This window comes from Vanacampus margaritifer, chromosome 18, assembly GCF_051991255.1.
Source record: "Vanacampus margaritifer isolate UIUO_Vmar chromosome 18, RoL_Vmar_1.0, whole genome shotgun sequence".
Classification (NCBI taxonomy): Eukaryota; Metazoa; Chordata; class Actinopteri; order Syngnathiformes; family Syngnathidae; genus Vanacampus; species Vanacampus margaritifer.
In genome coordinates this window covers 1,700,001-1,726,935 of record NC_135449.1, presented here as the reverse complement: position 1 = coordinate 1,726,935, position 26,935 = coordinate 1,700,001, and the positions used below count along the sequence as shown (strand labels likewise).

At 43.4% G+C, this 26,935-nt stretch overlaps 1 protein-coding gene across 1 annotated transcript; it reads right to left on the bottom strand.

The window, feature by feature from the left end:
• Nucleotides 1–1,096: 1,096 nt before the first annotated feature.
• Nucleotides 1,097–12,374, bottom strand: med1 (mediator complex subunit 1). The gene is made up of 16 exons (XM_077550400.1): nucleotides 12,234–12,374; nucleotides 11,384–11,490; nucleotides 11,124–11,202; nucleotides 10,718–10,772; nucleotides 9,886–10,018; nucleotides 9,787–9,815; nucleotides 9,645–9,716; nucleotides 9,479–9,553; nucleotides 9,149–9,312; nucleotides 8,961–9,072; nucleotides 8,143–8,267; nucleotides 7,948–8,072; nucleotides 7,569–7,770; nucleotides 7,384–7,479; nucleotides 6,683–6,788; nucleotides 1,097–6,229 (listed from the first exon to the last, which is right to left on the bottom strand). Exons 1-16 carry the CDS (start codon nucleotides 12,352–12,354, stop codon nucleotides 2,416–2,418), a joined length of 5,415 nt encoding a protein of 1,804 aa, XP_077406526.1. The 5' UTR covers nucleotides 12,355–12,374; the 3' UTR covers nucleotides 1,097–2,415.
• Between the last annotated feature and the right edge of the window lie 14,561 nt (nucleotides 12,375–26,935).

The following is a 26,935-nucleotide window of genomic DNA, read 5'->3' as shown; positions in this document are numbered from 1 at the left end:
GGCATTAAAGATATGCATGCATATAATAATATATAACTTGATTTAAAGTTATTGGAGATGTTTTTATTCTTTTCTTTGCTTCGGGCAGGCAAAACTCAGAGAAGTGCTTCCCTTTTCTTTTTTTTCCTCTATTTCTCAGACATTTGACAAATTGCTCCGAGTCCACGCGGCCGTTCTAATGAGCTGCTTGTTGCGTACATGGCGGCGTGTGATTCTGCTCAAAGGCAAGAAACAATTGCTAAAGTTTTTTAGGCAAAACTTGAGTGAATTCAAAGAGGCTACTTGTCATTCCAGAGTAGAACAAGATGATGCTGCTACTTTGAAAGGTTTCTTTAAATTCAAATTGCCATTTGGATGTAAAATAAATAAATAATTGTTGACATAAAGTTGTTTTTCAATTATATTTGAATTAGCTATTTGATTATTCACTTGAAAAGGGTACTCTAAAAAAATAACCAATATTCACAATTGTTAACACAATCCCTAAGTATTTTAATTAATACAAGCTTGACTTCTTGGGTGAAAATTTATCCTAATGTGTAAGAACATGCATGATAGGACAAATGCAGGCGGCTATGTATATTCTTGTCCTCAATCAGGATGTAAGCAAGATTTGGAGAAAGACATCTATTTTAGCCAGTGGCTCAGTGATGACATTCAAGCCGCCAACTTTACAGTACAGGGAGCAAAAATGTTGGATGACCTCCCCCAGGGGGAGTCACTGTGCTTGCTAGGAATCATGTTAGGAACGGGAAACCAATGTGCACATTGTGAACCACTTTTAGCGTCGTCAGCATTTGCTTTTATGAAAATAACCCATTCACCTTGCACTCAACTAATATACGTATGGATACACATATATAGGTCACACGCGCACACACACTCAAATATACACAATATGTATAGACATCATTGATGAATATTGAATAACTGTTTCAATTGATTCACCTTTTGGTGCACCTCTTACGCAATACCGCCCTCTAGGGTACATAAGTGGCAGCGACCCAAAGAAGCACCAGTTTCTTTTCTCACCAGCTCTCCACTTTTAGTTTTACTCCCTGACTTTGCGGCTGCTGTAAATAAACACAAAGAGATATATTAGGACATTTTCCCACACGTTCAAACCTTTATTGAACATGTACAAAAAAAGGACCGAATCCCCATCCGCTCTTATTATTCAGCTTTAATGTAAAAGAATCGTGTGCATTTGTCAGATGTTTAAAGAGCTTGTTTGAACTGGATTGCTAACCAAAACATCTGCAACTATGCAGGCCAACAAACCATTTTGTTGTTGGGGTGGGGGGAACAAACCGGTAAATAATTGGGGAAACCCACAATGCAAAATAAACAAGCCCTGGCCACATTTCGGAAATATGTGAGTAGTTCTGGGGTGTTTTTTTTTTTTTTTACGCAAAAGCGCATACTGATCACTTCTTGCAGAAATGTGCTGTTAACCTTTTGCAGTTAATATAAGGGTGGGGGGTAACACTACATTCCTTATTATGGGAATACATTGTGGATATATATATATATTTTTTAATTAAATGCATCCTGGTCACTGCTTGCAGAAATATGTACAGATTTCCCAAAATAGTGAACAGGTGTGTTTCTTCTATTTAACATCATACTAAGATATGAAGAAATACTAATCCCAAAGAAAAGGTCACAACTCAAGGTCCGAATATGAATAAATAACATTTCTATGAGCTTAAAAGTGTAAAAACAGCTGCAGTTGTTCAAATGAGGCTTCTCGGTCACGATTTACAAAAATGCGCTACTTTACTTTTCATACAACGTACTTTTGAGGCAGATATACACAATTTTTTAGTAAAAAAAAGATAGTAATCAACGCTGTTTGCAGAAAATATGCTGTGTACTGTTATTTTTTAATTAAAAAAAAAAAATAGCATATTTCTACAAATGTTGACCAAGATGTGGGGTGTACTTGTTTTACGCAAAATTAATTAATAGGCTATTTTTGCAAACAGTAACACGGGTGCTTTTATTTTACTCCAAAAATAATACACTGTGGGTCTTCTAAGCTACGGCCCGGGGGCCATTTTTGTTCTGTTTTTGACACGCCCCGTATCAATTGCCTGCATTGTACTACATACTTCTATTATTTCACCGTTGAATAATTCAATCTCATCTTTCACATCGTCTTTTTTGCCATAAGACTCGCCTCGAAATTGCGATTGTTTGCTGGCGATCACGTCAAGGTCAGTCAAGGAAAAACAGCAGATACTCACATCGGATATGTTTATCAACATTGAAGAATGTCAAAGTGGCCCTTACATTCTTTGATCGACCTTGGAAGAAAACGTCCGAAACGAATAATACATAGCGTCCGGTTTTTCTGCAAATAGTGACCCGAATGCATTTCTCTCCCTTAATGCTAAAAAACAAATATTGCCATTAAAGGTTCCCAGTGAGCGCCGAGTCCATGAGGTCGTCATCTTCGTTCCTCATGTACATGGGACTGGACCGCGAGGGCCGCTCAGAGGCAAGCATGGACAAAGAGGACTCGGAGGCCGAGATGGGCGAGCGGGACCAGCTGTCCGCTTTCATTGGGTGCGACGACGGTCCGCCCGACATGGACGACGACTTCTTCTTCTCTTTGTCCCGTTCCCTCTCGCGCTCTCTCTTCTTCTTCTCCTTTTTATGCTTCTTGTGCTTCTCGCCAGAGCCCGGCAGCGGCACGGCGCTCATATAGTCCTGTTGGGCGGGAAGCGGTCGCGGCGTCTGGTCGTCATCGGAGCTGGGGCTGTTCTGGTGGGACTTCTCGGCCACCGAGCTGCTGCCCGACTCGCTCTCGCTGTCGTGGTTGAGCGGCGTGTGGCCGGGCGAGCGGCTGTGGCTCGGGGACGAGCGGTCGTGTTTGGGGGTGGAGCCACTGAAGAGGGGCGAGGCCTTCAGGCTGCTGATCTGCGGCCGCATGGAGTCGCCGGGCCCTTCGCCGCCTTTCTGCAGGGTGACTTTAGCCTTGATGCTGGGTGAGCCTCCGTCGGGTTTGCTGATGATGAACTTGGCCAGGCCGGTCCCGCTCACCCCTCCCGTTTTGGGGTCCATCATTTTTTTATCCCCGCTGGCCCCGCCCGAAACTGACACTTTTGCCTTCCCTTCTTTATCGGACCTCTCCCGTTTGTAGTCCCCACTTTGGGAAGATGTAGCGTGCTTGGTGGGAGCCATGTTTGAAGGGGGGGCATTTCCAGGAACGCTGCCGGCCGGGCCCCCGGGCCCAGGCGGGCCCCCAGGTGGCCCGACTTCACAACCGTCCTCACCCACGCCGCCCACGCTCTTCAGTTTGTCAATGACCGCCGTAAGTGACGGTTTCTTGTTTCGACTGGGAGACTTTCCTTTGGCGTTTGGGTTGTTGGCGTTATTCTGGCCTGCTCCGCCACTGCCGCCGCCACCCCCGCCTCCACCGCTGCCACTTCCACCGCTCCCTCCACTATACTGAGACTGGGAGCCGCCCGAGAAGCCCATGGAAGTGGAAGAAGAAGAGGAGTTGGTGGAAGAGGACGTGGAAGTTGAGGAGGTCCCGCTCATCGGCTTCTGGGAGCTCATCCCTCCCCCGGAGGAAGATTTGGACCCTCCGGAGCTGCCACCTCCTGAGCCCATTGGGGATTTGGCCTTAGAGGAAGGCGGAGTTCCTGGCACCTGGGACTGCTGGATTTTCATGGGTGACGAGAGCTTTTCACTAGAGCTTCCGGATCGGGAGTGAGAAGGTGAGATGTTGGGCTTGATGCTGGGATTCATGAGCGACCCGGGAGGCTTTCCGCCTTGAGTTTTGATCTTGTTACCAGTCCCGAGTCCACTTCCGCTGCTTCCTGCACCAGAGAGTCCATGTTTTGTGATTGGAGACGAGCCCGGTTTGCCAACACCCATTCCCTGAGAAGAACCCTTCGAATGGGATGGTCCCCCGCTGATCCCCGTACCGCTGGCTGACTTTGAGCTGCTTCCTTGTGTCATGGAGCCTTCCTTGGATTTAATCTTCCCAGAAGAAGAATGGGAATGGTGGCTTTTGCTGCTTCCCGTGCCCCCGGTTCCGCCCGTCCCACTCGAGGCAGAGCTGCTAGACGTGTAGCCGCTATGGGAGGAGGTTTTCCCACCGGTTATCGTCCCTTTTGGGATCTGAATTGTAATCTTGGGGATGGGAGGCGTGGCGCCACCGGGTGGCGTCTGTGAGCATCCCGAACTTCCGGGAGACTTGGAGCCTCCTCCGCTTAAGCTCCCCCCGGAGCCAGAACCGCCGCTGGGAGGCGTGTACGGCCGTCCGCCTGAACTGTGGGAGGGCGACTTCCCGTCTGGGTCCAGTTTTTTCCGTTTGGGCTGCTTCTCTTTGGACTTGCCCTCACTGGATGGAGTCCTGCTACGTTTCACCTGTTTGCCCTCAGTGGAAAGGCTTCCCATTCCGGAGCCGCTACTTCCGCTGCCGCCGTTCTCATCTTTTTGCCGCATGAGGTTCTGCTGTTTGACTTTGGACTCTGCGCTTTTGAAATCAACGCATGCCGGCCCCAAGCCTATCATGAGGGGGCTCTGGGAGCCTCCAAAATGAGCGTCTCCCAAATCCGGAGCTTGCCCCAGAAGTGGTTTTCCAGAGCCGCTGTTGCCTCCGAAAAACATTCCCATATCAAAGGGGTCTTTCAGCGAGGGCTCGGGGGTGTTTTGCCCGTGCGGTGTGGGATTCCGGGGCGTACCCGACGGCGTATTCTGCTGACTGCTGCCGCCAAAACCCTTGACCAGATCCATGTCTCCGTCGGCGCTGGGTGAACTGTCTTCAAAACAGTTCTGGGTGATACCGTGGCCTGAGTTCAGAAGGTCGGGGTTGAAGTCGGCAGCGTCTGCGAAGAAGTTAGTGGAGGATGAATCGCTGGTGGGCGTGGCGGCCGCCTCAGCGATCAAGTCAGCTGCGTCAGTGAAAGGGTTCTCGTTGCTGTTGGTATTGAAAATGTCCGCCGAGTCAAACACGGCGCTGCCCTGCCCTGAACTGGAGGAGTCGCGAATGGGGGTCCCCAGCGGGCCCGCGTCATCACCGCCCCCACCCATCGGATGCTGGCCCCCATTGCCGCCTTTACCGGTTTGCTCGGGTAAATCTGACAGAATTTCCGTGATATCCGGTCCGATGCTGTCGGAGCTGGAGAGGCGCACCATGCGGGGCGGTACGGCGCCCGGCGGCGGCTGGGCCTGGATGTGAGACGGCGGATAAGATATGCTGGGGCCAGAGGGCGGAGTTCCGCATTGGCTCGGGGCCGGAGTGATGCTGTGGGGCGTGTCCAAGCCGTCGCCCGCCAGATTGACGTCAAAGATAGAGTTCTGAGACGCATCGACATCCATTGAGAGGAGCTCACGGTGGAAGTCGTCCTCGTGCGAGACGGCGTGGTGCTGATGGTGCGACATGGAAGACGCCTGTTGAGGTTTCATGCCTAAACCACCTCCGGCCGCTCCCCCTGCACCCGGAGCCCCGGGCAACAAGCCCCCCTTTTCAGGCACTCGTGGGCGCTTCTTCTTGCCTTTTACTCCTCCTCCAGGGCAAGCGCCCCCCATGCTGTCAGTACGAGGTGACCCGGAGGATGAATTCTGCCTCTCAAGCGGACTGGAACCATACAGAGCGGCGAAGTCTTGCGAAGGGTTGTCTTTCAACAAATTCATCAGCATGGGATGATTCTTGGTGTTGCTTGCAGGCGACGACGTCGGCGGCGGAGTCTGGTGAGACGCCGGCGCGTTCTGCGAGCTGGGACTGGAACCGACGCTTCCCGTAATCTGCAGAAGACTCGTCAGGATTGGATTCTGCGTTACTTTGCTGTAGTCGTCCGTATGACCTTGAGCCTGCTGCTGCTGCTGCTGTTGTTGTTGTTGTTGCTGCTGCTGCTGCTGTTGCTGTTGTTGCACCTGCTGTTGTTGTTGTTGCCCCCCTTGAGCCTGGCAATCAGCTCCTGGCCTTTCATTGCGAGACATCCCGAACAGAGAGGTTATCGCCCCGGTAAAATTAGGACCGCCGGGGGGTCCTCCTCCGGTGGGCGTGCTGCCGCCGGTGAGTCCCAAGAGTCCCATTGGGTTGGTCACATCTCCGCCTGCCATGTTGTAAGCGGGACTGCCGGATGGCGGCGGATTATTTTTCACCATGGTCTCCACCGTCTGCGCTATCAAAGACAGGGCCGGAGTGTCTGCCTGGATGGTCTCGGCTTTTCTCCGGATGGCCCGCATTGTCACAGGGATGGACATACACCTGAGGCAAGAAAACAAAGGCCAGTTCACTTGTAGATGAAGTTAAAAAATTTATAAAAACCTATATTTCTAATTAATGTAATTATAAAAATATGAATTGGAGAAAAAAAATTACTCTCATATTTTAGTTAAAATAGATCAATTGGTTGATTAATTAGATGCGCAAATAAATAAATGAGTAAATTCATGTGATGGTGGCAGGAGGGAGTTATGCATATTTCTGAGTTCAAAGGTTATGTCTGATTTACAAACCAATAAATGAGTTATTTTTAAATGAGATAAATGACTTATTTCAATTAACACATTTTTGGAAGAAAAATAAATAAATGAATGGCAATAATATTACAGAACTCTTAATCATTTAAATTATTGCCCACTTATGAAGTAAAAACATTCACAGTGCTAGCAAAGCAAGTTTTTTTTTTTTTTTTTAATATAGCACATATACCCTTACCTCTGGACCACTTTGGTTATGAAGTCATCGGTGCAGATCAGCGCGTCAGACAGACCTTTATATAGTTTGCAGGACACCTGTCTGGAATCTATCACGTCCATCACAACTGAAATGGGGGGGGGGGGGGGAAACATGCATTGAAATATTGCACAAATTGGTCCTGGTAGCAGTGACCTGGTAAAAGGTATGATCTTTTATTTTGAAATAACAGGAAGCGCATCGCTCAGCAGGCAATACAAGGAAGAGAACGTTCAAGAGAAACAAGTTTGTCACCCAAGGAGAGAGACTCAAGTGCCTCATCAAACTGCAGGGATACCACAGGTGGAATTCAGACTGATTTAATTGTGTACATGCTAATGCAATGTTGCTCATTTTTCACAGGGTTAGTCACATACTAGCCTGTTAGCTTAGCTTACGCAGGCTAAAATGCTTGTTTGCTTGTCAATATTTATTACCGTGTGGCCTGTAAATGAAATGGAGATGACATCTGTTTAATTAGCAAAGTTAGCTTAGCATGTAGTTCAGCCATGTGGTTATTGTATTTGACACTGTGAGAGTGCTTATGCTGTAGCTTAGTCATTTAAGTGTGTTTTTATTTTGATATTTTAATGACGACCAAAGTTTGTTTCGTGTACTGACGGCAATGTTATTCATGTAAAAAAAATCTGCAATACGTAAATTGCGTGCGAGTGAACGCTTACCGCAAACTAACGATTCATTGACGGGATGCTGGAAAGAGACGCTGAAGCTGGAGTCGGTCAGGGGGCAAACCTCAAACGGCAGCAGGCCGATGCTGTCTGAAGTCCAAATGAAAACAAAAGTTAACAGATTCGCATAGCTGGCTTACGGATTCTGGTTTGGAAAAAAAAAAAAAGTGTTTTGAGACCTTCTTTGATGGACGTCCGCTTCACACAGCTGCCAATCAAGGTGTTGTAGGCCGCCTGGTGCCGAATGATGTCCAGCAGGAGGGGCACCTGTGCCGGGTGGCGAAAGGGGATCTTGCTCACCAGGGCGCCCTGCAGGGAATGCCCGTCCTGCACCGGGGCGTCGCTGTTCAGGAAGTAGCAATGCTGCTGGTCTGGCAGCACCTGTTTAGAGCACAGAGAAAATCTCTTCCGTTTTTTTTTTTCCAATGTCTGATTTCAATCGATTTCTTCATCAGATTCATTGATAAAATTGATTCCTTACCCAGCCTTATGGCAAACTATACATGACAAGATGCATACTAGGTTTTCTTTGCATTTATTTTTAAAGTCAGTGCTTACTGAGTAGAAGTGCATGTTGTGCGAGGGTGGCAGCGTGGCTCCCCCCTCCGGTGACTGAAGTTGGCTCTGGACAATCAGCTGATAGAGAGCAGACATGCTTGGGGTGCTTTCAAACACCGGGATCGCTGAAAACACACAATTAGTCAAAGAGTTTCTGGAGTCGGCCAAAAATCGCAACATTTCTGTGAAATTCACCTGTAGCATTGCCCAGCCTGCGAATAAAGGACTGGGAGAACGGCATGGGCCGATTCATCTTGAGGAAAAAACAAGCCGGCAGGTCCACGCAGTTGGAGTTGGTCACCGTGGAAAAGGAAGGTGTTCTGGAACAAATCCTAAATTAACCACCTGCCTTTACATGCCTTTCATTTAAATGACTTCACTTTTTCCCTCAATGTGTTGGTCGTCTTATTCGAAAATTGATTCAATTCTTTTATTTCCCTTAACTCATTCACTCCCAGCCATTTTCAATGAAGCAACCCCCTTGGCTCCCCTCTGTTTTACTGTATTTTGACTGATTTTGCAAGGTCCACAGAATATTGTGTTCTATTGCTATAAAAACACGGAACCTACCAAAAGAAAGATTAGAGTCTCTTCTTTGGTCCAGAAAAAGTATATATCTATTTATTTTTTTGCAGCAATTAGCATTAGAATAAAGCTAGTTTTTTTCAATATTCACAAACCTGTTGAAAACAATCGCAAAGAGAGATTGTTGCAACATGGCCCTGGCTGATCTCTAATACTCTGTTGCCACCTGCTGGCTGTTTTTTTTTTGTAAAAACTACCATTGCTTTAAACAACCTTTTCAGGTCAGAAATTGCATCAAAGCCCTCTGGTATGCTTTAACATAAAAACTAATATTATTATTTTTAAAACATTTTTTTTTTTTAACGTATTATAACGTATAAATACGTTTTTGGGGGAGTGAAGGAAACATATTTAGCCGTAGCGGCAAAACTGTGGGAAAAAAAGCAAACATGTAATTGACAGGCAAACAAATCCAATATAACCTTTACCCCTTGTTGTCCACTGGATGCGATCCCGTGATGAGCGGCGCAATTGGGAGCTTGAAAGTGTTGGCTGTTCCCTCGATGGTGACAGAAACGCTAATGCCCAGCGAGCGTGGCACTGTTGTACCCCAAAAAAAAATATATCAATCAAGCACAAAAATTGCTAACTCCAACCTTCCACCATTGTCTGTTACCATTGCCGTCCGTCAGGTTGACGTGCACACCCATCCCCTCCTCGAATATGTCATACGGTGACACGTAGCACTGGAGGGTGACAAGATGGCCACCGCTCCTGGCTGTCAGCAGGCCCACGTTGCCGTGGAGCATCGTCTCAATGGCGTTGGCGTTGGTTGCCAGCCTACGTCGGGGTGGGAAAAAACAGCAGGAAAAATGAATGACGGCTCATATCTCAAAAAAACCCCACTGTATATCATTTTTATTAACTTGTTCTATAAATGATGAGGACATGTTCAATCAAAATCTTTTTTTTCTTTTCTTTTCTTTTATGATGCAGGAAGCCTCACCGAAACATGTGCATCATCTTAGTGAGATCCAGCTCCAGAGACTGCAAGGCAATATACATCTTGGTTTTCAGTTTACTGCAAGGCACAAAAAAAAAAAAGAAAATCAATCAAAATGGTTACCACCACCATTGGGAGGGGTAAAAAATTTTTTTTTTTTAAAACATACTTGTCTCCAGGGAGCTTATACAGGTCGACCAGTCCCTTAAGATGCTTGGAAAACTCCTCAAAGTTCTTCTCCCTTGTTATAAAAAACATGGAAGCAATTAATATATTTCTTCGATGACAACAGCAGCAACTTAAAAGCTTACCTTAAATGTTGAATCAACTCGGGGCAGCTCTGTAAAAAAACACATTTATTTTAATCCTCTTCAAACTAACAAGATTTTTTTTTCCCTGCAGACCCATACCGTGGGGTTTTCTCCCTGATGAGCAACCTTGACATCAACGAGCTGGCCAGCGCCGTCCAGTTGCACCTCCACGTAAAACATATCCGAAGTGATGTAGCACTCGGTTCCGGATGGGCTCAGATGGGAACCCAGCCTAGCGAAGACAAAACCCCAAACCTGACCAATGTTTGCAATTGTAATACAGTGGTACCTCGGAGTTTGAACATAATTTGTTCCTGCGAAGTGTTCAACCTCCGAAACATTTTTTCCTACAGGAAATAATGTAAATGCAATTAATCCGTTCCCAAGCTCCAAAAACAGAAAATTATTTTTTTAATTTCTATTTATGATTTTTACATTTACAGTACAGTACTATATTCAAACAATAAAAATACCTTACCTGTTGTGGTGTGATGGCATCAGTGGATGATAAATGCTAAGTTAATGCTAGCTTTAGTTCAGTGCTGAGCTTGTGTATTTTACATTGGGCATATTAGACTACTAAACTGTTCTTGCGTACGTTGTTTAACGTCAGGCACGTTGTTGAACAGCTAAGAGGGGTCCTCGTGCCAGTATTTACACAAGTAGTTACAACGGCGCGATAATCTCCTTCCTAATTCCACTGTGGTTCGTAGCACTGTATGTTTTTCTTTGCTGCCACCGGCACCGTTGTCTTTCTTTGGGCTCATGGCGAAGAAAATTGGCGTGGAAAAATCCAAAAGCACTCGCGAGTATGGAGCACCTCCGGGAGTATTCATGATCTGACTGGAAATGAGTACGAGTTCCGGGACGTTCAAACTCTGAGGTTCCACTGTACATTTCTTGTACATTCAAAGAAAGTGTGAACACTCACATGTTTTGTCTTGCAATGGACTCAAGACGATCTGTCATGGAAGGCAAAGATGAGACTGAAAAACAGGAGGAAAGACAATCAGTTCATTTTAAAATTTCCCCACATGAAAAAATGTCATAAAATATTTCTTGGGGCCCAAACAGAACCAAATGTTGAGGTTAAAATGTGAACTGTAGATGTTTCTGGAAATCTTTAGTACGCAAAACTCCAAGTATCCAGAACTGGAACTTAAAGTGGAAATGAGGCTACAGACTTCAATCTCTAGAAAAAACAATACTCAGATCTTGAAATGGAAATGCTGTTCGGGGACCCTTGGTCCCATGGAACCAAAAGTAGCAAAAACCCCCAAAATAATAATTCTGGACCTATCAGTGGCAATGCAGCCCCGAAGAGGTTTCAGACTTACCTTTGAGCGCTCTCTGCAGAGTCTCTAAACAGGTGAGCAGCAACTGGTGACCGGCGGCGTTCATCATCCCGCGTTTCTCCTACAAAGCAAGCAAGATTTTGTTTTCACATTGTAAATGCCGTTACTATTGATTCTTGGGGAAAATATGTGTTTGGCTACGCAATATAAACTTGTAACTTGGGGCACTTTTGTGTCAAGGTACTGCTGTAACTCTACAATAATAATACAATAGTAATAAAAATGTAATGAGTGTGTCTCACCATAGCCTGACGCACAACCTTGCTGGTCTCCTGCCACGGGCGGGACGCGTTGTGCTTGGCGTGAAGCCTCTCCAGCAAGGCAGCCATGCGGCTCTGCTTCTCCGATTCTGGAAAACAAACAAACCAGATCGACTTTTTGTTGGGCCGTTTATCGCCAGGAAACCATGTTCACATTTTGTTTGACAAGAAGAAGCCAGCTTGTTTTTATGATGTAAAATAAATGCACGTTTAACAAGTTTTGACTAAAATGCATTATCTCGAAGGCAAATTCTTTAAATGTTGGCAGGGGGGAAAAATCGATTGAAATTGGAAAGTCTTTTAATGTATCGGCATTTTAAGATCATATTTCACTTCCTTACATTGAATACATGATTTAATTTAGGTAGCTTCTTTTTTTTTTACTTCTCTAAGGAGATTTATTCCTTTACTTATGCATAGACTAATTAGCCATGAGTGCAATCCAAAACGACTCAAACGCCAATACAATCAACTCATAAATGCTTTATTAACTCAAACGAGGCAAACTTGTTGTCCTCGCACTCTGCCAGGAGCTAATAACATTATGCACATTTATAAATATAGCCTACTGAACATTTATTACTGCGTTACAAACAAAACAAGGACGCATATTGTCTAACCGATATCATTTTTAGAAAATCCGAGTAGTATACACAGCGTTAATGTCGTTATTGCCTCCCCTACTATTTAAATAAATAATAATAAAATGAATCAATAAACCGTGTGCTAACTTATTTTAGCCTCAGCTCACTAGCTTAGCCAGGCTAGCCAAGAAGGGGAATAACAGAGGGTAGTAGTCGGAAAGGCAACAGTAAACCACCTCCCCGCTTACCGGTCACTTCTTCGGGTTTCAGCCGCTCCCCATGAGGCTGGCCCCCCGCCGGCGGAACCGGGAGAGATAGTTCAGTGGCTGGACTACTCTGCATGACAACACTAGGCGCCGCCGCCGCCATTGCATCCTCTTCGGGTTTCCTCCCCCCCACCCTCTCTCCCGAACCCGTGCCGGCTTCCGTAGATTACCGTAATGCTCACACAAAAAGTGGGCGCCATTTTCAGTGACATCATCTCTGTTCTGAACGTAATATAGCAACACAAATTCAGTCAAGACGATCTATTATGAAGAGAAGATAAACGTGAAATTTCAGTTATTTTTTAAATTACTCACTGGAAAAAAGTTTTTTAACTGTCCTCGACCAGGATGTCCCAGAATGAAATTTTAGGCCTCAGAAGTTGAATCAAACAAAAAGATCCCAAAATTCTCACCAGGCAACATTCTGACGTCTGCAGATTACCGTAATGCTTATAAAACGAATCGATCGAATCGTTTAGAATGTAAATATAAACTGTTTTTTACTGGAACTAAAATTTACATGAATCTTTATTTGAACAACAACAGCAGCAGCTTCGGCATGCGATTTTAATGGACTGCAATATCTTGAGAATGCTTCAGAGGGCGCCCAATTGCCGCAAACGAACCGTCCCCGTTCGGTTCAGATTCGTTCCAGTTTGACCCCCGAAGCGTCTCGTTAATCGACCCGTGGTGATGAGTGCCGCCTTTTAACAATGTGTACTTTTTTTTTTCTTGTGACAGGGAGGTAATTAAGCAAGTAGATGGCACGACATGGGAAGGGCGCACGCGCACCTGAGCCCATTGCGCAGCTGAGCCTGCGCCAGCCGACTCGCTCACGACTCTCCGGGGACGTTTTTGCCACCAACCATTAGGACCTGCCCGTCACACGCCGCACCATACCAACATAAACACTCATTTGAAAACAGAAAGCCCCCTGCTTTAAACCTCATTTTGAAACCCGACACCAGACTTGAAAGTTTCATTTGAAACCGTAACCAAGGCTTAAATCTAATTTGAAATCATAAACCTGTTTTGAAACCCTAATTGAAATCCCTAATCATGGCTTAAAACCCTGTTTGGAAACTCTCGACCTTGCTTGTAGCCCTAATTTGAAACCCTAATCCAATCTTAAAAATGTAGTTTGAAATATGAACCCTGTTTTACAACCCTAATTTAAAACCTTAATCCATGCAGTCTTAAAAAACTAATTTGAAACCATCTTCTTGCTTGAACTTGAGTCCATAACCCTGCCTTGTAACCATACTTGAAAGTCTAGCCCTTTCTTGAAACTCTAATATAAAACCCTAACCACCTTGAACCCTAATTTGCAACTTGACCCGTGAGCCAATGGGCATTTCGGAAAGCACAGCTCGGCCTATTGAGGAACCCCGCGTTTGCAGCCGACAGCCACCAGGGGGGAACGCAGGGGCGGTGGCTCTCTTTTGTAATTGATGTGCCCCAGCAGAGCCGCAATTGGCACACGAAGGACAACGGGCACGGGTGCCAACAGGAGGGGAACGGGAGGCCTACGGAGGGCTGAAGCCGTGCCCATCAATCAGAGGCTAGTTCACCTTAGCGTGCCAACCGGGGGAGGGGCGGGCACGCGTCCCCCCCTGCGTTCCTCCCGGTGCCAAGGGATGAGGGTGGCACAGAGACGGAGACTGGCACGAACCCGGCCTAATCCACCGGGTGCAACAGCGCCACCAGGACTTCGCCAAGTTCAACTGCCGATGCTGGTCCACGTCCAAGTTTGTTTTTGGATGCCAATCCTGCAGCTTGAGATTTCTCATTTGAAACCCTAACACTGTCTTGAAACCTTAATTTAGAAAGATGACTCTAATTTGAAACTCAAACCCTAATCCGAAACCCTGATGCTACGTTCAGACCAACAGTCGGGGATTATTTCGGCTCGGTCCGAACGTAGCATAACCCCTGTAATTAGAAACCTTAACTCTGTCTTAAAAATCCTCATTTGAAACCATAACCAAAGCTTGGAAGCCAAACGATATACGTATTGAATGCAAAATGTGAAACCCAAACCCTTTCTTTCAACCCTACCTAATGCTGTCTTGAAACCATAATTTGAAAACCTGACTCTGTCTTAAACCCCTGATTTAAAACCCAAGCTCGAAAATCTTATCCTGTCTTGAAACAATAACCAAGATTTGAAACCTTAACCATGTCTGACTGAAACCCTAACTTCAAACTCTAAACACTCATAATTTGAAACTCTAAACCAGTTACAAACCCAAATGTAAAGCCCTAACCTTTGCTTGAAACCCTGAAATAAAACGCAAACCCTATCTTGAAAGTGTAACTTGAAATCTTAACCCGAACTCAAACCCAAAACTCTAGTCTGAAACCATACTTTAAAACCCTAACCCAGTCTTTAAACCCTAATTTCAAACCTTAATCCTGCTTGAAACCCAAAACCCTAACTTGAACCAGTCTTTAAACTTAGTTTGAAACTTGAACTTTAGCCCCGTGATTTGAAACCGCCGCCTTTGCTTGAAACCCTAACCTAGTCTTGAAACCCTACTTTGTGTCTGGCATATTAAGCAGAAAGAAGACATCAGAAGATATCAGTCATTGTGGCTTTTAAAGCTTTTGGAATGAGCCTTTTTCGCTCTCCATAAAAGTTGGAGATCAGCGAGGAGCCTCAAGGCTGGACGCGGTCCAGAAAACAGTGCGGCATTAAGGGGGGGGGGGGGGTTAAGGGGGGGGGGGGGTACGCTTTCTGCTTCCGTGGTGCCGTGTGCCTTGAAGTGTAAGGGCAGCTGGGAAGAGGAAACGGCAAGATGGGGAGGAAAGGAGACGAGGAGGCGGAGGAGGAATATGGGGGGGGGGGCCCTGCAGGACCATTTGCGACGAGGCTCATTTGCACGGCGCCACTTAATTGGCTAAAACAATTAATTAATGTGTTGGAAAGTTGGCAGCAAAAGTTCATTTAAAAGGGTTTTAATATGCAATTAGGGAGAAGGCGGCGAGCTAGAAAGGAAGCGCAGACGCACGGGAAAGAGAGAGGATGAAAATGTTCTCTTTTTTGGGGCGCGGGGGAAACAATGCGGCATATTTTGGGCGGGGGGGAAAGGCGACGCCTTTATAGGCAGTTTGAGAGCATCCTGTTGTGAACACGTGACATTAAGACACATTATAACACCCCCCCCCCACAAAAAAAAACAACAACAACAACAACCCCCCCTATCTCTTTTTTCCTCTCACCCGCGTGAAACATCGCATGACTAATGAGCGGAGCAGGTTGAAATCCTGGGGAAGATGTCCTTGGAAGACGAATGCATTTTCAGCAGAATAATTAACTTAATTAACAAATCCGCATGCATATTCATCAGCCTATTAATGTCTCCTCTGCGCGGCTTGATGAGCAGTGGGGTAATAACCGTCTCATTTGCATACGGGCCCGTTCGCACGACGCCCCCTTTTAAAGTCGCACGCAGATGAGCTGCCGAGAGAAAACGCAGACTCCTCCCTATCTCAAAATCCGAATGTAGGCTCCAAATTTGTGCTGAGACCCAAACCCTAGCCCTTAATTGAAACGGGAACTAAAAATCCTACTTCGAACCGGTCTGAGTAGATTCTCAGTCATGGCAGTTGATTAAGTTAAAGTTGAGTCAAGGCATTTGGGTTCTTATTTTTTGAAGACATTTTTTCTTTTTTTTTTTACTTTTTTTGTTTTACCTTGTTAACCTAGGTTAAACAAATAGAAAAAATAAAAGTTCAAAATTTTAGGTGTGGAGCTTGCCTACACTCTAAAAACAGTTGGGTCAAAAGCAACCCAATTATGGATCAGAAATGGACTGATCCACTTTATGGGTCAATTTGACCCAACTTTCTGGGTTGTTTTTCATAAAATGACCGTGAAAAAAATGGACCTTTTTTTTGTCCATTTTCTACCATAGTTTTGCTTTAATAAAAGTTTGAAAACAATCACAACTACATGCTAATTAGACACACAAACTCCATCTTGATAAATCACGTGATGTTTACATTGATCGTCAAACTTCTGTTCCGATTTAATGATCGGAATAGATCGCGTAAACGGAATCATTTCAAATGACAGAAAAGTCTCCATGTCAACCCGGCTTCTAATTTTAAACCCTACACTCTAAAAAAAACTCAACTATGGGTAAAAAATGGACCGATCCTCTACTTGGGTCAATTTGATCCATAAAGTGGATTAGTCCATTTTTGATCCATAATTGGGTTTCTTTTGACCCAACTGTTTTTAGACCCGGGTTTGTAAATTGCTCCTCAATCTTCATTGCCTTTACGATGTGCCCAACGGAGGCCACTTGATCATTTCTCAACTCTCAAGGGGGGGGGGGGTGCGGGGGGGGGCGCTTGTTGGCATTGCTCCACTCCTTTCTTCTCTCTCCAGTGCCAGGCTGCCGTGTCTAGCGTGCATGTGTGCCGTTGTCTGCACGCAACCTGCCGCTCCTAGCAACGCCACCTCGCTCCACCAACACACGTGCCACATGGCGGCCCGCACACACACACACACACTCAAGGACACACACCCACACGCACACACACACGAACTGTGGTGTTTACTGAGGCTTCATTGGTGGCGTCTGTGCTAACATGAACCCGCACTTGATTGTTACTTGAGAAGGGAAACAAAGGAAGATTGTCAAATGTAATCAACCGCTACTGAGGATGGAGAAAATCGAAAGCGTTTCAAGTCCTTACCCAAGCTTGAAACCCTACTTTGACACTCTAAACCTGGCTTGACACCCTAATGTGAAACACTAACCCTGTCTTGAAACACCACTTGACACGCTAACCCTCGCCTGAAACCCGAGCCCTCGTTTGAAAGCCTAACATGAAGCCTTAACCTGGATTCTAAATTCTGGCACATGCTTGAAACCCTACTTAAACACTTGAACCCTTGCTTGACTCCCTAAATCAAAACCCTTGCCCTACCTTGAAATCACTCTAACCCTGTCTTGAAACACCACTTGACACGCCAACCCTCGCCTGAAACCCGAGCCCTCGTTTGAAAGCCTAACATGAAGCCTTAACCTGGATTCTAAATTCTGCTTGAAACCCTACTTAAACACTTGAACCCATGCTTGACACCCTAAATCAAAACACTTGCCCTGCCTTGAAATCACCCTAACCCTGGCTTGAAAGCCTAACTAGGTTTTAATATGTGGCACAGCCTTGAAACCCTACTTTTACACTCCAACCCTGACTTAAAACCCTAATTTGAAACTCTGATCTTTTCTTTAAAATTTTAAACTTCAATACTAATTTGAAACCCTACCCTAGTCTAGGGCACCAAAGCCTAGTTTGAAACCCTCATTTGAAACCCCGACTTTGTCTTGGAACCTTTAAACTAATTCAAAAACGTTAACCTGTCTTGAAACCCTATCCCAGAGTTGAAAACCTGCTTGAAACCCTAATTTGAGGACCTTAATCTTGTTTGGAACTGTAACCCAGGCTTGAAACCCTCATTTCAAACCGTATCCCTGTCTTGAAACCCTAAATCTGTCTTGAAATCTTAACCTGAAGCCTTTAACCTCAATTGAATTGAAACCCAAACCTAGATTTGAAACCATACCTCAAAACCCTAACTCTGGCTTGAAAGCCTAAACTGAAGCAGCGAGCTGTTTTTTTCTTCCTTTTCCCCAGCATCAGTTGTCGGTTTCTCTTCCCTCTCGCGCGGGCCAAACGCGTGAGAGGAGCCGGACTCGCCGAGGCGATTGAGACGCGCCGAAGGCATTAAGCGGTGTCACGAGGAAATTAAAGGCCAGATCGCTTTCTTAATCAGAGCACAAGCGCTCTGGTTAAGGAGGAATTAGGGTGGACAGCTGCTGTGTGGCTCGCTCGCTTGCTCTCTCACTCTTCTCATTTCTCATTTATTAGCGGCGAGGCCTTCATTTGTATATTAAACAACATTAACGGTATGTTACAATTGATGTCATGTAAAATTGACTTTCAGATCAAAATGACTATGACACGAAATCATTAGTTAGAAACCCAATGTTTGCAACCCAGGTGAAAATGTACGTATTTCTGTATAGTATTCCACTCAGCAGCGCCCCCTGGAATGGTTGGAAAAAAATCTCTGCCCGCCAGCAGTTTCTATCCTTGCTCTGCAAGCGGAATTCTGCCGGTATTCTCGAGTTCACAAACTCCCGAGAATACATCTTGTACCGAGCCCGTTGATTTCCGCCGATCGTTCCGACCAATCACGGCGCGACATTGTGTTTGGGGGGGCGTGATATGCAGCCCAGATGTGACGAAACCAGGAAGCCAGCGCATACGCCGGGGCAAATAAACAAACCTAACATGGACGAATGGACGCTCCAATTAATTCTGTCCTTACAGAATTTACTCACCGTTCCCGAGTTGAATGTTGAACAGCGAGAGGAGCTTTGTGCATTTTTAGCATTTTTATATTCGTGCTCTCCCCCACTCCTCCCTTCGACAAGAACAAAGACGACGTTGTCATTCGTGGCCGTGATTGGTCGGAACAAACGTGCACAATGCTGCATCGTCCAATCAGCTCGAAGTATTGCACAGAATGTCCCGCCTTTCCCGAGCAAATCACTGCGGAGCAGACCCAGATTGATATTGTGGAGAACTCCCTTCAGTCAATCACAATCTCAATTTGGATATTGCCAGGTGACACAAAATTGGTTGCACTAAAGCGTTTCAAGGAAGCATTCACAAAATTTCACAAGCCACGTTGCATTTTCCGATTTCAGGACAGAAATAGATTTTCAAATGAGTGTTTCCAGACAGGGTTTCGGTTTCAAGCCAGGGATGGATTTAAAAAAACAAAAGAAAATTCTTGTCTTGAAACCCTAATTTGCAACGTCCAATCCCTTTCTTGGAACCATAACCTGTCTTGAAACTTTTATTTTGAAAGTTAATCCTCTTCAAAACCTTACTAGAAACTATAACCCTATCTTAAAACTCTATCACTGTCTGCAAACACACCTTCAAAGATCAATCCCCGTTTCCAATCCCTGTTTTCAAACCCTAACCCAATGAAGAAACAATGAAAAATTGCTCCTGTCTTCAGAACCTTACTTTAAATGATAACAACTAAATCTTAAAACCGTATCGCTGTCTGGAAACACTCATTTAAAAATGGATCCCGGTCTTGAAACCCTAAATTCAAACCCTAACCCCGTCTGGAAACTAATTTGAAAATCAATAAAACCCTAACCTGTGTTAAACCCCCGACCCTGACTTGAAACCTTTATGAGCCATTTTCAGCAGTAAAAAGTTCTTATTTTGCACAGAATGAATTTGATAACTACATTATTTTTATTGCACAATTAATAACTTAAAAAAACAAAATTTCCCACTTGCCGTCGACTGAAGATGACATCATCTGTGCTGAGGAAGTATCGACCAATCACAGCTCACCTGTTTTCTGGGTTTGGTCAGTAAACTGAGCCATGATTGGTCATGACCTACTTCCTCAGCGCGGTGATGTCATCTGCAGTTGACAGCAAGTGGAAAAATGAGTATTTAAAGGTAAATAATGAAGTTACCAAATTTATTCTGGACAAAATATGAACTTTTTTGCCGCTGAAAACGGCTCAATGAGTCGAGTAATCCCTTTAAATTTGAAGTCCTATCCCTGTCTTGGCACGATGATTTAACGTCTTCACCTTGAAACCGACGTGAAACCCTAACGTGAGACCCTCATTTGAGGGAAGAGAACAGGAAGTATTCCATTTTGTTTTGACGCAGCCAGTTTGGGCGCATTCCAGGGCTTGTACTGGGGAATTTGGAGTCGGAAGCAGGTAACCTCGACAGATGGGCGATGCTAAATTGCAAAGCATTTTTTTTCCCCCCTCCTTCGCTTAATATGGGAGGAGCGTGGCATCAAATGATGTTTCCGAGGATTCGCTGTGAAAAGCGAGCGTTGGCGCCCTTTGCTTGGCTGCTTTTAATTCTCTTCAGGAGCAGCGAATGAAGACCCTTTCCTCTAATATGTGCCATAAAACAGCACGCAGTGGAGAAATTGTTTTGGTGGCGTTCCAAGAGTGGCAGTCGTGGCCCCCGCGGTTGACAGATGAGCTGTCGCCGTCATCGCGCGCCTCCATTTTTACACCTGAGGAGAAGCGAGCTTCGCGGAGGATTTATTGAGTTCTGCTCACCAAAGTTCACGTGCCACTCCACTTTTTAGCCAAAGCGAACACAGCGCATCAATTTTCGTTTGTGGGTTAAATCAGCGGAATGAACCGGAATGATGCCCTCGGGCTCAGATGCCAGCTTCTGTTTGGACATTGGATGCAAATTCTCCCCATTAATTATCTGGGAAAAAAATGAGGAGACCGCGGCGAACTGATCAGCTTCGTGGATCTCGCTATCTCTAGGTAGATGTTTGATCAACATGAATATATTGACAATATACACAATCTCCTAAATTTCGAATACAAACACCTGCCTGGAGATAATGTTAATCGCTCTTCAGTGAGGATAAAGAACATATGCTTAAGAGTAGGAAATCGGGCCCGATCACAATTTGACAGAAAGTCTACACACGCCTGTGTAGGTTTTTGTGAAATAAAAACACAAAAAATAAAGGATATATTGCTGGTGTTGGGCTGGAACTTCCTCAAATCTAGACTATTAGTCAATCCACATGATGTTATTATTATTGATTTTATTTTATTCATTAATGTATTTATTTTTTCCAATTAAAAAAGAATATATATATATATATATATATATATATATATATATATATATATATATATATATATATATTATTTTTTAAAAATAGTTAATTAAGAATTAAGAATTAAAAAGAATATATATATATATATATATATATATATATATATATATATTATTTTTTAAAAATAGTTAATTAAGAATTAAGAATTAAAAAGAATATATATATTATTTTTTAATTGGAAAAAATAAATACATTAATGAATAAAATAAAATAAATAATAATAACATCATGTGGATTGACTAATAGTCATATATATATATATATATATATATATATATATATATATGTATATATATATATAATTTTTTTCCCAGTGGGTGACAAAAGGTATTTTTTTTTTACGAGTCAAAAATCCCTGATACATACATTTGCAACTGAATTCTAATTCCTGCTCTTGAATTGCCCCGTTCAATGCTAAAATTCGCCTTTCACTTCCACTATCAAAGTACGACGTTTCACAGGCTGCAACTAAAAAAAAAAAAAAATGCCGAAATGCGCATTTTCTCGGCATCGGTATAAAGAAAGAGTTGATGTTGGTTAGTGTGTTTGTGAGCGGGGACTGAGGCGGAAGGGGTTGGGGGGGGGGGGGCAACACAACAGATGGCGCGCCACGCTGCGAAAGACATCGGCTGTCACGGGTGGGGATAGGGGGGGCTTAGGGGCGTTAGGGGGGCAAGTGGGGGCAGATAAATGAAAGTGGGAGGAGGGTGGGGGGGGGACTTTTTTTCCCATAGTGCCAGCGGGGATGATGATGATGAGGAGGAGAAGGACTAGTTGTGTGTATACATGTGTGTTTATGTGCATACCTCCATGTGTGAAGATAGAGAGGCTAACACACGCGCGCGCACACACACACACACACCTGCACACAGCTAGTGGAAAAGCCTCCACGCGACCATGCTGGAAATTACTTTTAACCCAGTTGTTGTGATGAACAACAAATTGGGATGGTCACGTCACATTAATCAGCCGGCGGCAAAATGAACATGTGTGAAGGAAATGTAATCACTCTGCTTTTGTTTTTTATTCCGTCACAATCAATTTATGATTTGAAGTGCTCAGCCAACAACTTTAAAAGGAAGACAAACAATTTGCGTTGCACTTTCCTAAAAAGAAGACAATCTATTGATGTAGCACATTCTCCACAAAAAGACAAATTATTGCTGTTGCATTGTCCTAAAAAGAAGGAAAACTATCAACTGAAAAGGAAAAACAATTGATATTGCACTTTCTTCAAAAGACAAACAATCAATGTTGCACTTTCCTAAAATGAAGACAATCTATTGATGTAGCACATTCTCCACAAAAAGACAAATTATTGCTGTTGCATTTTCCTAAAAAGAAAAACTATCAATGTATTGAAAAGGGAAAAAAATGATATTGCACTTTCTTCAAAAGACAAACTATCAATGTTGCACTTTCCTAAAAAGAAGACAAACTAATAATATTCTAATCATTATTTGATTATATTGTATGATAATGAAGTGAAACGACCCCCACTGTTGTTCTGACACACACCAGCCCGGTTGGTATATATGGTGCTGCGTACTGAACAGATGTTGTGGAATTTAACATGCAAAACAAAAACCCACTAAATTCAACGTACACACACATGAACACACACGTGCCCCCACCCCCCAGCCCCCCAGCTGGCCCCGCCATCAACGTGCCATGTGGCGCTTCATTCCCTCTGGCATTCCCACTCTGGCAAGTCGGCCGCGTCTGGCAACTGGAAAGATGGCGGCGCGTGCGTGCGCACACGCACGCCGTTCACTATTTGTGGCCATACTTTGATGTATAGATGGAACGCAACGTCACGGCATTCGGCGCATTCTATACGTTGTGGCAAGTTTGAATGCGTACGCGTGAACGTAACCTGTCACGCCGTTATGGGCACATGCCAAGCTCGCAAGGCCGCTTGGGAAACGGCCGGCGGAATTCCAGTTACCATGGAGATGTCCAAGCTCATCGGTAATAGAATCTCAACTTGAGAGAGATTAATTCAGGGGGATTGAGTTGATTTATTCATCCTGTCGGACGCTTCCCCCAAACGCTTGCTCTGATCCTCCGGCTCTGATGGCCGCTTATTACCTCTGCCAAGGCGCTTCTGGTTCCGTCACCTTGTGTTTGTCATTTTTGTGGAATTAGAAAAAGCTACGCAAAGCTTTTCTTACGCAGTGATCACACAAAATGGCTGCGTAGGAGCTGTGAGCTCTTTCATGATTTTTTAAAAAACGCTTTGGGAGGAAATCCAGCGGAGGCGTGACGTCGTTTTCACACATGCGCGCACAGGTTTGTTGTACTATCTTTGTGGGGCCATCTCATTGGCATAATGCATTTCCTAGCCCCTTCCCCTAACCCCAACCCTCAAAAATGATTGCCCATCCCTATTCCTTACCCTAACTTCAACCATAACCCAATTCAAACCTAGACTCGAAAACCAAGTCTTGACCCTAAAAAAGAGGTCTAAACTTGTGGGGCCCAGCAAAATGGCCCCACATGGACGGGTGGGTCCCCACAACTCTGTGAAATCCCAGCATGCTGGCCCCACTATGTAACAAAAACAAGACCGCACACACACACACACACATCCCAGAGGCAGCAAAAGTACAACTCTTGACAGTAATAAAGTAAAAGTACAGATACAGAATGTGTGCAGAAACATACTCTGGTAAAAGGAGACCGATTCAACTGGCGTACTCAAGTAAAAAAGTGTACGATTCTGTAAAGTACAAAAGTAACACAGTGAAACATTGATGGATTCAACACTTTTTCAGAAAGTGCAACTTGTCCTAATTTTAGGAAAAGTAACATTATTAGATTTGATACTTTTTTTGTAAAGCACAACACTGACAGTTTGTTCTCATTTTTAGGAAAGCTCAAAGCGCAACATCGATCATTTTTCTTTTTTTTAAAGAGCAATATTGATAGTGTCTTCATTTTCGGAAAAATAAACTTCAATCAGGTCAAACTCAATAGTTTGTCTTCAATTTAGGAAAGTGTAATATCAACCATTTATTTTTCAAAAAGTGAGTATCGAAAGATTATCCTCATTTTGGGAGGACAACTTCAAGAGTTTGTCTTGTTAAAGAGTGCAAAAATACTTTTTCTTCTTTTTCTGAAAATGCAATCATCTTCATTTTAGGTCAGGACGAACAACAATAGCTTTATTTTGTGTTCATTTTAGAAAAGTGCAACTTCAATAGTTTGTCTTAATTGAGTGTGCAACATCAATCACTTTTCTTTTTTAGGAGAGCGTAACATTACCGGTTTGTCTTCATGTTTGAAGAGTGCAACAATCATTTTGTTCTTTTTCAGGAAGTGCAAAGCTGACAGCTCATCTTCATTTTAGGATTGTGGGGCAAAATCAAAAATGTAAATATATTTTATTCTTGAAAAAAATCAGGATTCATTATTATAACAACAAAATGAATAGCAAATGCGGATTTTTGGTGCCAGTCCGACCTCTGGAAATGATCGCAAATATACTCAAATATCATGGATGTGGGTGACGAAAATAAGTTTCATTTGTGCGCTCAGGTTGACAGTTTGATGCCGCACAATGAGGAAACCATAATTACGGAGCATTAATCTTTTTTGCACAACTCAATTTAAGAAGTGACAAAACAATAAATCCAGACAGCAGATAACGGTCGTGAAGAACATTACGCCTTCACTTTGCTCTCAGCTGAATGCATCAATCACGCGTAAGAAGCGTGCGTAAATCTTCTGAGCCCTTGACGACACTTTTTGAACGCTGTTAAAAGTCACTCCGTCGCTAAGTTCATAATTGGACGAGTGTTTATGTTCCTATACGCATAAATTCATTCATGAGCGCATATGCATGAGCATATGTTCAATACCAGCGTGTCTCTATGCGACCCTCATGTCACCCCCCCACCCGAATTCAGTGGATGAGTGCCCCCCACCCCCAACCTTCCTCTGCCGCCTCACACCCACACGGGGAGCTCCTCTCCTCTCCTCTCCGCTCCGCTCCTCTCCTGATAATCTTTTAATCCAAAGAGGCTCGCACTCCGTTCCGTTTTCTCGCAACCCAACTGAGACAGCACTTGACAAAGTCATCGTGATGCATCGCTGCTGCAAATATTGGCATCCACTCTAATTGACGCCATACTCCTCTTGAACAAATAAACGCCTCACCCCAAATTGCAATCCTCAGAAGAAAATGGTAGGAACTGTAATAAGAAGGCTATTGTTGTTGCTAACCAAAATAGCAGCAACTAGCGTCTCTCAGGTTGACTGATGCGCTTGCTCAGCTGCGTTCTAGGGAGAACTTCAATAGTTTGTCTTCTTTTTCAGAAAGTCAAATGTTTACAATGTGTTTAGACAAGAGCTTTGCCAATAATTTGTCTTCTTTTTCAGAGAGTGATGTATCTACAGCAGATCCTAGGCAAGTGCATTGACAATCGTTCGTCTTTCCTTTGGTAAAATGCATCATCAAGAGTTTCTTTTTCAGAAACAGTTTGTCTTATTTTTTCGGGAAGTACATCAAAAGTTTGTCTTCTTTTCAAGAAAGTGCAACAACAATGGTTTGTTTTCTTTTTGGGAAAGTAAATCAAAAGTTTATTTTTGTTTTGGGAAATCTTATATCAATAGTTTCTTTTTCAGAAAGTTAAACATTCAGTTTGTCTTCTTTTTGGGAAAGTCTAACATGAATATTTTGTCTTCTTTTCCAGAAAATGCAACAGCAACGGTTTGTTTTCTTTTTGGGAAAGTAAATCAAAAGTTTATTTTTGTTTTGGGAAATCTTATATCAATAGTTTCTTTTTCAGAAAGTTAAACATTCAGTTTGTCTTCTTTTTGGGAAAGTCTAACATGAATATTTTGTCTTCTTTTCCAGAAAATGCAACAGCAATGTTTTGTTTTCTTTTTGGGAAAGTAAATCAAAAGTTTTTTTTTGTTTTGGGAAATCTTATATCAATAGTTTCTTTTTCAGAAAGTTAAACATTCAGTTTGTCTTCTTTTTGGGAAAGTCTGACATGAATATTTTGTCTTCTTTTCCAGAAAATGCAACAGCAACGGTTTGTTTTCTTTTTGGGAAAGTAAATCAAAAGTTTATTTTTGTTTTGAGAAATCTTATATCAATAGTTTCTTTTTCAGAAAGTTAAACATTCAGTTTGTCTTCTTTTTGGGAAAGTCTAACATGAATATTTTGTCTTATTTTCCAGAAAATGCAACAGCAACGGTTTGTTTTCTTTTTGGGAAAGTAAATCAAATGTTTTTTTTGTTTTGGGAAATCGTATATCAATAGTTTCTTTTTCAGAAAGTTAAACATTCAGTTTGTCTTCTTTTTGGGAAAGTCTAACATGAATATTTTGTCTTCTTTTCCAGAAAATGCAACAGCAACGGTTTGTTTTCTTTTTGGGAAAGTAAATAAAAAGTTTATTTTTGTTTTGGGAAATCTTATATCAATAGTTTCTTTTTCAGATAGTTAAACATTCAATTTGTCTTATTTTTGGAAAAGTCTAACATGAATAGTTTGTCTTCTTTTCCAGAAAATCCAACAACAATGGTTTGTTTCTTTTTTAGAAGAACATCAAAAATGTGTTTTCTTGTTGGGAACATCTAATAACTATAGTTTCTTTTTTCAGAAAGTGAAACTGTTATTTTGTCTTCTTTTTGTGAAAGCGCAACATCAGTAGTTTGTCTCCTTTTTGGGAAACAACATTAGTTTCTTCTTTTTCAGAACGTGCAAAGTGCTTGAACAATGTCAATAAATGCATCTGTAACAATTTGAACAGACTGGATTGTACTCTAAAAATACTGCAGTGCGCTTGCAGTTGTTGCACTGCATCCTAATGATGGCTGTTCCTAATATTTTGGCCGGCAAATGGACTGAGCGTTATTATGTTTGTCATTTTCGATACGAGCACTGAGAACAACAGACGGCGGCCAACTAGGTGAAATCTGCACAAGGTCAAACGCGCTTTGAGGTCAA